This window comes from Telopea speciosissima, chromosome 5 (genome assembly GCF_018873765.1).
Source record: "Telopea speciosissima isolate NSW1024214 ecotype Mountain lineage chromosome 5, Tspe_v1, whole genome shotgun sequence".
In the NCBI taxonomy this organism is placed as follows: domain Eukaryota; kingdom Viridiplantae; phylum Streptophyta; class Magnoliopsida; order Proteales; family Proteaceae; genus Telopea; species Telopea speciosissima.
Window position 1 is genome coordinate 50,962,945 of NC_057920.1, and position 12,906 is coordinate 50,975,850.

At 41.7% G+C, this 12,906-nt stretch overlaps 1 protein-coding gene across 1 annotated transcript in view; it reads left to right on the forward strand.

The window, feature by feature from the left end:
- LOC122661436 (glycine--tRNA ligase, chloroplastic/mitochondrial 2) overlaps positions 1 to 12,906 on the forward strand; it is a 190,029-nt gene that overhangs the window by 7,094 nt on the left and 170,029 nt on the right. Inside the window, exons 4-5 of the mRNA XM_043856817.1 lie at positions 3,356 to 3,437; positions 3,570 to 3,633. Coding sequence (XP_043712752.1) covers positions 3,356 to 3,437; positions 3,570 to 3,633 — 146 coding nt within the window. The remainder of the gene's footprint in view (positions 1 to 3,355; positions 3,438 to 3,569; positions 3,634 to 12,906) is intronic.

The following is a 12,906-nucleotide window of genomic DNA, read 5'->3' on the forward strand; positions in this document are numbered from 1 at the left end:
CTTCACTGAGTACTAACCTATTTTTTTTAACGATCTTCCGAGAAATTCAAAACCAATATCTATCATTGTCAAATATAGGTGGTCAGAGATTCATGGCTTTCAAGATATGACCCGGAATTGGTGCTTGTGGATTCTTTTTTCAGTTGGAGGATAGATCTGAGATCTACACTTGACCTGTTTAGAAAGAAAGCAATTTTTTGTTTTTCTAACTATTTTGAAATTAGCCTCATAAAAGATACGTGAGTGATAAATGTATCACAAGATGAGCTAAAGAACTGTCCTTGGAAGAAGATGATGTCAGAATTCCCATCAGCCACTGATGTATTGGCAAATTGTTGCACCATTGAGGTTTACTGTACTTTACCCAACACTTGTCAACAATATGATTAATTTTACCACAATGCGAACATTGATGCAAAGCTTGGTTGGTTGCTGTCCTCCATGACCACCAAAACCACGTCCTCGACCTCCCTCTTAATCACGACCTCTTCCAGGAAATTCAGAGCCATGACCACGACCACCACTGCTAGCTACAAAGGCAGAACTGTCCTTGGAAGAAGACAAGGATTCAGATTTAGTTAGGGAGGGAGATACAATAAGCTGGACACGGAAATTGCTTCATTCATTGAAGGAACCTTTTTACCAGCAAGAGGTTGACTTTTGACGGGCTGCAAGTCAGAGTTCAAAACAGATAAAATTTAGCCACCTGAAATTCTGCTCGTTCAGTCTTCAACAACTCCAAATCTGTAGTAAGGGGATGGTAGACATTCAGTTCCTCTCACATGCTTTCAAGTGTACTATAGTATTCACCCCACATATTTGTCACCTTGCTTGAAATTAAAGATCTTCTCATAGAGATCATAAACTCGGGACATGTATTTATCTTGAGAGAAGCTCTCTTTCAAGTCATCCCAAACACCTTTGGCTGTGGTATGGAAGAAAACATTGGCAACCATATCTGGATTCATACTATTCCATAACCTGACAAAAAATGAACCATTTTTATGCATCCAATCATCATAGTCTATAGGGTCAGGAAATGGAGGTGATGAAGTTAAGTACTTCAATTTGCCCTTGGCATTGATATAAACTTTCACAACTTGAGCAAACAATTACTAGTAGGAAGCACCACTTAGCTTGATAGTAGTAATTTGGACATTAATAGAGTCCATACAGGGTTTGTAGTCACCCATTATATCAGAACAGAGATAGTTGCTTCACCAAAACAAATCACAATAACGAAAAAAGATCACAACCACATATCAAGGGCAGAAGGCAGAGAATAACCAGATCTCAATTGCAGATAACAGAAAAGAACAAAAAAAGATTGAGAATCTTCTAACAGTAGCCATATTAACCATCAATATCAATTTGGAAACAAGAAGAATCAACACTAGAAATCACAAGACAGAATAAGTCCAGATTGAAGAAGATATCCAACTCATTAGAGAATCCATATTGCATAAACTTCTCAAGCAAACCGTTGGGCTGAAGACTGTGCTGATGATGCTAAAACTTTACGTATATATATACTTGCTTGATATAGAGAATAAGTGTATAAAATATCAAGGTTTGAAAAAGGAAAGTAGGGTTCTTGCAAGGTTTAAAATATTGTATCTTATCAATCCGTATTGGTCGATACGTATTGGTATTGGAAGTCCTCGGTACGATACAATACCGATACATAAAAACAAAAAGCAAATGTATCTTCCTTGTATTGACCGATGCGGGACTGATATGGTCCTATACGGGTTGGTATGGTCCGATACTGGATTGATACAGATCGATACAGGTAAGATACACTCGACATGCTCCTTCAAACCTGCAAAGCAGAAACCGTGAGTGAGATACGAAACAGAGAGCAACTGGAGGAATTTTCTATTCCAAATTAGCTTGGTATCTGTCATTTTTTTGTCCACCCTCCAATCAAAGTCGATTTCAAAGTTAACCAACCTAGATTAATGAGCCAGCAGCTCCTTCAGCTCAACTAGAAAGTCTGCAGTCTCAAAAATGAGGTTATCATTTCTTTTGTAAATTCCCCCCATTTCTCTCTCTTCCCCTTCCCCACCCCTAGAAAGACATCCTGCAATTTAATCTGAAATGGGAGTATTTCCCATAAAATCTGTCCCTTAATTTTTTTATACTGAAATTTTGATTTCAGTCTATTGAAATTCTTTTAATTGTTGCCAGTACTTATTTTCTGCAATTTTGGTTTTAAACTAAGTTTCTGAAGCTGATCCTTTTGGCTCCTAGAAACCCATCACTTACATGAGGTTGAAATTAAAATTCCAACAAGTAGGGTATGCACAAGAACAGACAAAAACCAGAAAATACTGACCTGATTTAATGATGAACTAGAAAGAAGAATGGTAGAGAAGTAGAATGATATGGACCAAAGCTTCTCACCTAGAACTTGATCGGAATCTTACCAATCTTACCTTAGCATCTCACCAAGGGTTGTTGCATCACACAACACCCAGAAAATTGGAGCAAAAGCCAAGCTTTTCAACATAAAAATTGTTGGGGGGGGGGGGGGGAGGGGTCTACCCTCTCTTTATTTCAATATATGGAGTTGAGTATTAAATCTCAAACTCTAATTAGGAAACTTAGCAAAGCTGGATAACCAAACTCCTCCTAACTGTGGGCTACTTGGAGTGTTCATCTTGAAATAGAAAACTTGTAAGACAAGGAACTTAAAGATAAGACAATGAATTTAAAAAGTGAAAATCCTAATCCAGCCCAACTACCTTACGTTAAATAAAGAGAGAATATTATTTAAAACTTCTAATAGACCCCCACGATTCTAATTTTGGGTGAACCATAAAAACACCCAAGCTATAAGGCTTGGTCTCATCCAGAACTGGTTCAAAAAGGAACTACATGCCCTTGTTTGGCCCTGGGCTGGTTCCTACACAGGTACTTTAGTACCTCCTCTGATCTGCAACTTTAAGCTTTATGAACACTCCAAAAATTGAGGCATTCATACAGTTTGTGGTGCAGGATATATTATCCCTAGGTATTCTCTCTCCTTGCTGCTAGACTTCTTTGAGGTGTTTCCAGCTTATTCTTGGCTGTTGTTGCCCTACTTCCTTATGCTGTTTGGTTCTGAAAAAAATGCAACTTTTCTTAGTCTTGGATAATTTTGCGTCTTTTGATGACTGTAAAAGTTTTTCTACTGCTAAATGTCTCATTACCGTTTGATTATGTGAATCCAATCTGCTTACATTGTGCCACCCTGTCTATCTTTTTCAGATCTCCTCCTTTTGTCTTCCATGTTGCATTGCGAGTGCATTAAAATTCTCCATTGTTACTTGCTTACTAATACTCCTACTAACATATAAGTTTCTGGTGGAAGGTACGTAGAGCCTAGTATACGGCCAGATGATAGTCGTTATGGGGAGAACCCAAACAGGCTTCAACGCCATACTCAATTTCAGGTTAGCTTTTGTTGATTCCCATGATCAAATGATGAAACTATGATATAATGGATCTTTAAAGAGGTGCACAGTGCACACTAGCTTTCCACCTTTTTCCCAATAAAAAGATTACTTTTTTGACTCTAATATCAGGTTATACTGAAGCCAGATCCAGGAAACTCTCAAGATCTTTTCATCCGTAGCCTTTCAGCTTTAGGTAGTGACTCAGCCTTTCTATCTTTTAATTTGTTATGACATTATTGTGGGTGAAAATCCATGCTGCAGTTATTAACATTGTAAAAGTATTCTGACTCCATTGCAAGTGCTTGGTTTTTGGTTGCGTGTATTTTTAGTGTTCCTTATGCAGTTTTGCTGTTATATCCTTTTTCCATCTTCTGGTGAAGTAATAACACTATTATCCTTCAAATTGCATTCTCATGGGATATTGAAGGTTGTTAGAGCCTCATGACTTGCTTTTCTTTTCATCCTATTTTATTAGAGTTATTTTCTTTGATCAGCAATTTAAAAATGATGTATTAGGATCCGAAAGAAAAAAAGACAGGATCACTGGAAGTCAACTAGCCCCAGAAGCAGCAAAATAGAAAAGATCATAACCACCACAGATCATGAAGCAGCTTCCCTCCAGACATTGGAAAACTGACCTGCTGCAACAAAGAAACTACCTCAAAAATTAAGAATAGAGATAGATGATTTGGGGATTTATGATCAATCAGGGTCATGGCAAATTTGCAAGGAATAAAGAAACGTTTTCGATGTAGCTACTCAACAACTCTCTTGGAGAGGAAAATTATCATCTCCATTTATCTGCCCCTCCATTTACTCCATTTCATCTAATAGGGGGGAGTGAACCCCACCCGGGCAGTATGTTCGGGCAGGGGGTAGGGTGGTCATTTCTGCCCCCCATATGAGATGAAATGGAGTAAATGGATGGGCAGATTAATGGAGACGATAAAGATCCGCCACTGCTTTTTCAAATTAGTGTAGGTGCATTCATCACCCATGGTTGGAAAACTGCCAATTTTTCTTCTCTACCTGGAGAGCAGTGAAAGGGAACCATCTTCATTATAGAAGGTTTACCAGTTACCCCTCCACATTCTTGACATACTTAGTATAATTACAAGCACCCATGCTTGCTTGATAGAATTACTGTTGTAATTTGGGTTTGAGGGTATTTTTGGGTATACTTGTAAGGATGAGTTGCCCTAAGGGTATTCTTGTAATTTGTTCCCTTTTCCCCTTCTATTATAAATAGAACAAGGCTGTGCTCTCTTTAGACACAAGTCATTTCTATTCTTCCCAATCATTTCTCACATGGCTGCCGCCGCCGCTGCCGCTGCCGCCATAACTTGATAGCCACCATTCACCGCCATCGCCCTTCTCCTTTTACCGCCTCTCTCTCTCTCTCTTTTTGATATCATTTCACCGCCTCTCTCTCTTTTCGATCTCACCACACCGTCTCTCTCCTTGCGATCTCACCGCACCACCTCTCTCCTTTTGAACCTTGCCGCCACCCTTCTTCTGGTTATCTAAACTACCGCTTCCCTTTTTCTAATTTTCTACAGTCCCTCCCCTTCTTTGAGGGTCTTCCACATGAACTAACCCAAGGTGGTTCCCTTTTTCCCACCGAGGGTCCTTTTTTTTGTGACTGATTTGCTTCCTATGACCTAGACCAGCAATCCTGTTGCTGTTGTTATTAGAAGAGAGAACTGAGAGAATGCTTGAGTGATCGAAATAGATCACCCAGGCCCTTTATTTATAAAAATTGAATTACACTAAATCAAAGAACAAATAGGAATGCAGCCTCGGTCCTAATCCTATTAGGAATTCCCAATACAACTAGGAATACCAAATATAGAACTAGGCTGAGGGAAAAATAATAATAAAAAAGAAAATCCCTAGTCCTAGCCGAGATATGACTAGGAATCTAGGATTACATAAAATATAATAACCATAAAAATAAAGCAGAAAAAGACCAGAATACCCCTACGGTGGGTATTCTGGTATATCTTTAACACTCCCCCTCAAGTTGGAGCAAAGATATCAAGCATGCCCAACTTGACTAGGCTAGGATGAAAGACCCGGCCAGACAGTCCCTTGGTGAACATATCAGCAAGCTGATCAGTAGACCTTACATAAGGAACACAAATAAGGCCTTCCTCTAACTTTTCCTTGATAAAATGCCGATCCACCTCAACATGCTTCGTGCCATCATGCTGTACCGGATTATGTGCAATGCTAATGGCAGCCTTGTTATCGCAATACAGCATTATAGTAGGAAGGCGAATAGCAACGCCAAGATCTTGTAGCAAACCTTTTAACCAGAGTAGCTCACAAATACCTTGTGCCATAGCACGAAATTCTGCCTCAGCACTAGAACGGGCCACCACATTTTGCTTCTTGCTACGCCAGGTGACAAGATTACCACCCACAAAAGAAAAGTAACCAGAAATAGACTTTCGGTCCGGGGATCCTGCCCAATCAGCATCAGTATACGCCTCAATGCGTAGGTGACCATGGGGAGCCAAGAGAATTCCTTTTCCAGGAGCGGACTTCAAGTAGTGAAGAATCCGAAGAACAACCTCCATGTGTGAAGTATAGGGATCATGCATAAACTGACTGACAAGACTAACAGCAACGGCAATATCGGGACGAGTATGGGAGAGATAAATCAATTTTCCCACTAGTCTTTGATATAGCCCTTTATCAACTGGATCACCCTCCTTTTCCTTGAGACGAACATTTGCATCCATAGGAGTATCTGAAGGACTGCATCCTAACAAACCAGTCTTAGTCAGTAGGTCTAGGACATATTTTCGTTGGGAAAGAAAGATGCCTTTGGAAGATCTGGCAACTTCAATCCCAAGAAAATACCTTAATTTTCCTAGATCCTTAATTTCAAACTCTTAACCAAGAAATGTCTTCAACTTGCTGATCTCAACACTATCATTGCCAGTGACCACAATATCATCCACGTAGACCATCAAGATAGTGAGTTTTTCGCCTACTCTCTTGATAAAGAGAGTGTGATCTACATTACTCTGCTTGTAGCCTACAGAAACCATTGCTTTGTGAAACCGGCCAAACCATGCTCGGGGAGACTGTTTCAACCCATAGAGAGCACGTTTCAATCTGCATACCTTTCCTCGATTGCTGTCAGAAGAAAACCCTAGTGGAATGTCCATGTAAACCTCTTCATCGAGTTCCCCATTGAGGAAGGCATTCTTCACATCAAGCTGTTGTAAGTCCCATCCAAGGTTAATTGCACAAGATAATAGTACTCGGACAGTATTCAGCTTAGCGACAGGAGCAAAGGTCTCCTGGTAGTCTATCCCATATGTCTGAGTAAATCCTTTGGCCACGAGGCGTGCCTTATACCTATCCACAGTTTCATCCACCTTCTGCTTCACTACAAACACCCACTTGCATCCAACAGTTCGCTTCCCTGGTGGAAGAGTCATAAGCTCCCATGTGTTATTTTTTTTCAAGGCGTCCATTTCTTCCATCATAGCTGCCTTCCACTTTCCATTTGTAAGGGCTTCCTGCCAATTTTGAGGAATACGAACAGAAGAAAGCGAGGAAACAAATGTACGAAAGGATGGAGACAAAGATTCATAAGAAACAACATGAGATAAAGGATGTTGAGTGCAAGTTCTCACACCCTTGTGAACAGCAATGGGGAGATCCAAAGAAGAAGTATTACCAGGTGGAGAAGTAGGTTCCGGAGCCAGAGTTGGCAATTGGACGGGAACAGGTGTCACAGTGGATTGAAGCTCCCTAGTTCTGGTCTTATTCCTTGAAAAAAACTTCAAATTTGTCGCATCAATCCTTCGCTGAAATTCACCAATGGTTCTCTGGACTGGGGTGACCTCCCCTTGAGCAGGAATTGTGGAAACCTCCCCCTGTACAAGATCATCTCCCTCTGAAGGAGAATGGGGAACCTCCCCCTGTGTAGGAATATCTCCCCCTGACATAGGGGGAAGGGTAGGGGTAGGCATACTAGGAACAGCAGGGACAGCAGGAGTAGACTCCTTATAAACATGCCTAAGAGGGGGGTCTATGGTCAACACATCTTCACTAGAACTCTCCCCCTGAAGAGGTGGGGACGAATAATACGAGAGAGTTTCGTGAAAGATAACATCCATACTGACCATGGTTCAGTGGGCAGGAGGATAATAACACTTGTACCCTTTTTGAGTGGGAGAGTAACCCAAAAATATGCAGCGGAGACTACGGGGCTCTAGTTTGCCAGGAGATCTAGTATCCCTAGCATAACAGACACACCCAAACACCTTAGGTGGAACAATATAAAAGGAAGAGCCATGTGAAAGCTCAATAGGGGACTTGGAAGCAAGAACCCGAGTCGGCAGCCTATTAATCAAATAGGCTGCAGTAAGGACAGCATCCCCCCAATAAAAGGAGGGAACAGTACGGGCAAACATTAAGGCCCGAGCCACTTCCAAGAGATGGTGATTCTTCCTCTCAGCCACACCATTTTGGGCTGGGGTATCAACACAACTGGTTTGGTGTAAAATGCCATAGGCAGAAAGGTATCTTTGGAACTGACCTTCCATATATTCTGTCCCATTATCGCTCCTCAAAATTTTTAGAGAGGCATGAAACTGGGTTTGGATCATGTTATGGAAATGCTGAAAACAGGAGAAGACTTCACTCTTGTTATGCATGAGGTATACCCAGGTGAAACGGGAATGACAGTCAATAAATGTAACAAACCATCGCTGGTCATGAAGAGAGGCCTTGCGACTAGGGCCCCACACATCAGTATGAACTAAGTGAAATAGGGAAGAACTTCTTTTATTTGATATAGGATAAATGGAGCGTGTTTGTTTGGCCAAGACACAAGGCTCACAAAAAAATTCTTCCTTATTACAATCTTTAAACAAAGTGGGAAACAAAAGAGATAAAGTGCCCAAGGAGGGGTGTCCTAACCTAGAATGCCATTGGTGCAATTTAGAAGAAAAAGAAAATGGCTGACATAATTGAGATGGTAAAGTCTGTTGTGGTCCATCATCAAGGAGATACAATCCACCATGCAGCCTACCCGATCCAATCGTCCTCCCCGAGTCCAGTTCCTGAAAGACACAATGAGTAGGAAAACAAATCACTTTGCAATTCAAATTCTTGGTAATACTACTAATAGAGAGAAGATTAGTAGTAAATTTTGGAATGCGCAAAACAGAGGATAGAGTAAGTGAAGGGGAGCAGCTGATGGACCCCTTGCCTGAAACAGAGGAGAGGGAACCATTAGCTACCCAAACTTTATCTTTGCCAGAAGAAGGGGAATATTGATGAAAAAGGTTAGAAGAACCTGTCATGTGATCAATGGCACCGGAGTCTATAATCCAAGGAGCGGAGACAACCGATGCACAGTGACCAGCAAAAGGAATACCTGAGCGGGCAAAGTGGGAACCTGATGGTGTAGAGTAGGCGGCAGGAACAGATGTAGTGGAAGACTGTAACATACGCCGGAGGGCCTGGAACTCCTCCTGGGAGAAACTATTGTCAGCAGTGGGTGCCGGAGCTACATTTTCAGTGTGATTGGCTTTGTTTTTAGGTTTAGCACGGCCGCGTTTAGCCTCAAAATCAGCCGGCTTCCCATGTAATTTCCAGCACTGAGCCTTAGTGTGATATAGTTTATTGCAATGTTCACACTTGACAGGCTCCTTTAAAGGGGCAGCAGCAGTAGCAGTGGCAGTAGAGTCAGATGAAGTGCCTTTAGAACCAGCAGCCTGTAGGGCTGATCTCTCAACAGAGGTACCTATCATCATTGCAGCCCGACGTGTTTCTTCAGTGAGAACATAAGAGAAGGCTTTCTCCAATGTAGGGAAAGGCACCCTACCAAGGACTTGCACACGTATGGGGTCATAATCAGCATTAAGACCAGCCAGGAAGTCATAAACACGAAACTTATCCACGTAGGCTGAATAAGCAGTAACATCAGCAGCTGTAGTGGGCTGAAAGGGGGCATAGTGATCTAATTGTTGCCACAAACTTTTGAGGACAGCATAGTACTTAGTCACTGACAGCTCCTTTTGGGTAGTAGAATGGAGTGTCTTGCGAATGTCATACACCTGTGCATCATTCCCCAATTGGCCATAAGTGCCCTTAGCAGCAGCCCATATTTGTGCGGCTGGGTCAAGAAGAAGATACTGGCTGGAAAGGTCTTGTGGCATGGAGTTCAAGATAAAAGACATAACCATAGCATCATTGGCAGCCCATCGGGTCTTGGCAGTGCCCTCTTCAGTAGGCTGTTTGGAGGTACCATTAAGATGCCCACTGAGTCCCCTACCAGCCACAGTCAAGGAGAGAGACCTGGCCCATATGAGATAATTTGTTCCATCAAGTTTAATAGAAGCAGCATAAGGGAGGAATTCTGTCCGCGGCTGAGAATCACCTCCAGAGTTGGCCGTGGTCATTTCTGAGTCCCCCATTGTTTAGAAAAAATAGTTGCAGCAAAACTGAAATAAAACCTTGATAGAGTAATCCCTTTGGCAGCAAACTACAGGGATTAGAAAGGCAGAAACAAGCAGCCCTAATTCCAGAATCGATAAGCAGGGTTTTAGAGGAAAACCCTAGAAGAGAAAATCGATTGGGAGTTAGGGGTCTTCAAAGCAGTGATAGAAGACTGCAGAATCAGCATTAAAAGTTGATGAAGATCCTCAAAAAAATTAGCCCACGCAGAGAACAGAGAGAAACCAGATCGAAGATTGGTAGGGTTTTTCAGCCAAACCCTAAAGTAACTTGATATGGTGAGAGCCTGCAATGCTGGGGAAGAAAAAGTCGAGACAGCAGCTATCCAAAAAAAACCTGCAGAGGTGGATCTCAAGAAGAAAAGCAGCTTCAATTGCCAAGGGAAGACTGATCTTCAATAGGGAGAACTCCAAAAAAAATTGCAGAGATGTGGGCAGCAGCTATCGAACCAAAAAAACCTCTTAAATCATCAATTGTTGAGGTGATCAGATTAGGGCAGCATCTATCTTACAAATCACCTCATTAGATCTGCCCTAACTGAGGAAAAAAAAAACAGAAAAAAATTGGAGAAGATCGAGTGGTAAAAAAAGGTTGAGAAGAGAACAATGGAAGGAAGGAGGGGGGTTAGGAACCAGGCTAGATCGAAAACATCTGCTTTGATACCATATTAGAAGAGAGAACTGAGAGAATGCTTGAGTGATCGAAATAGATCACCCAGGCCCTTTATTTATAATAATTGAATTACACTAAATCAAAGTACAAATAGGAATGCAGCCTCAGTCCTAATCCTATGAGGAATTCCTAATACAACTAGGAATACCAAATATAGAACTAGGCTGAGGGAAAAATAATAATAAAAAGAAAAGCCCTAGTCCTAGCCGAGATATGACTAGGAATCTAGGATTACATAAAATATAATAACCATAAAAATAAAGCAGAAAAAAACCAGAATACCCCTACGGTGGGTATTCTGGTATATCTTTAACAGTTGTTTGTTTTCTTTGTGATGCTCCAGTGCTACAGCCTTTGTTTCCTTGGTCTGCTGTAGTAAGCCATAGAGACTCCTTTTTTTTTTTTTATCAGCAGTCATGTCCGACGGCAGCAGTACTCTCTCTACACCCACTGAAGGAATGATCGCAGCTCTCATGGTGAGTTTACCTCATTCCCTGTTAGCTCCATCAGGTTGGATAGAAGCAATTATTTGATGTGGTCTCGCTCTTGTTTTCTCTCTATTGCTGCCTGCGGCCTCACTGGGTATCTTTTGGGTAACGTTGCAAAACCTACGACTGCTGGTCCTTCATTGGGGAAGTGGCTCTCAGATGACTCCCTTGTAATGTCATTCCTCATCCATTCTACGCAACCGACTATTGCTTGCGGCTATCTTCTCTTGGACTCTGTTGAGAAGATCTGGAAGGCTGCAAAGGAGACTTACTCTTAGGTTGGAAACACAACCCAGGTCTATGAGTTGCGTAAGAGGATCCATGGCACCACTCAGAAGGAGATGTCTCTTTCCCAATACAATTCTGACTTACGCAGCATGTGGCAAGAACTTGATTTCTATGAAATCTTTTAGGCTACCTGCTCTACTGATGCTGCTAACTTCAAGAAACGTGAAGATATGATTCATGTTTATTATTTTTTTTCATCCACAAGCTCATTAGTTGGATTCATCTGCTTTTGCTTCCGTTTTATCATAGTTACATCAGTAGCATCAATGCTTAGGCCACCCACCACTTAGGACTTTATCGCTTGTTTTTCCTAGTCTTTTTCAGAATTGTAATCCTAATGACTTCTTTTGTGATGCTTGTGTTTTTGCCAAACAAACTCGTACTATTTACCCTCATTCGGAGAATTCAAGTACTGAACCTTTTGTTTTAATCGACTCTAATATTTGGGCCCCTTCCCGTTGTGCCTTCCATTTCTGGTTATCTGTGGTTTGTGACTTTTATTGATTGTTATTCTCGTACTACTTGGGTTATTTGATGCATTGTAAAAGTGATCTGTTTCAGTGTTTTCAGCTTTTTCATAGCATGATTAAAGCTCAATTTAATGCTATTGTTAAGGTCCTCCGCAGTGATAATGGTCAGGAATATCTTGAAGGTTCTTTGTAGTCTTATCTTTCTGCTGTAGGTATCATTCATCATAGTAGTTGTGTGGATACTCCAGCCCAAAATGGTGTCGCGGAATGAAAGAACCGCCACCTTTTGGAGGTTGCCTGTGCTCTAATGTTTGAAATGCATGTTCCCAAACACTATTGGAGTGAGGCTGGCCTTACTGTTGCTTACCTAATTAACCGCATGCCTTCTCATGTGTTGGGTTCCAAGTCCCTTTTGGATGTTCTCCAACACGGACCCTCCTTTCCTCTTACACCTCGGGTCTTTTGTTGTGTGTGTGTTTTGCACGCAATCATCGCCTTGCAAGCAAACTTGACCCTCGGGGGCTCCGGTGCATTTTTGTTGGCTATTTTGCCACTCAGAAGGGCTATAAGTGCTACCATCCGCCTTCTCGTCGTATGTTTGTTACCTTTGGATGCCTTGTTTCATGAGTCTGCTGCTTACTATTCTTCCTCGTCACCTCTTCAGCGGGAGGTTTGTAGTGACGACGTGCCGCTGATTGTCTCTTCTTGAGCTTGGTGTATACCCTTCTGTGCAGGGGGAGCAACAAAATACTGACAATGTTCCAAATACTAAACCATAGGTGTTTACTTGCTCTGGGTCTCGCAAAGGTTCAACAAATATTACCACTACTATTGCTCCACCCAGCCAGTCGCTTCCCTCAAATCCAGGGCCGCCCATTACTGCATCAGAATCTGGTAATCTTCCCTCTCCTAGTAATGATGACAACTTGAATTTTCCTATTGCAGTTCGAAAAGGGAAAAGGAGTTGTACTCAACACCCTATTTATCATGTTGTGTCTTACGACTCCCTTTCTCCCTCCTATCATGCATTTGTGTCTTCCTTGTCTTCTATTTCCATTCCAC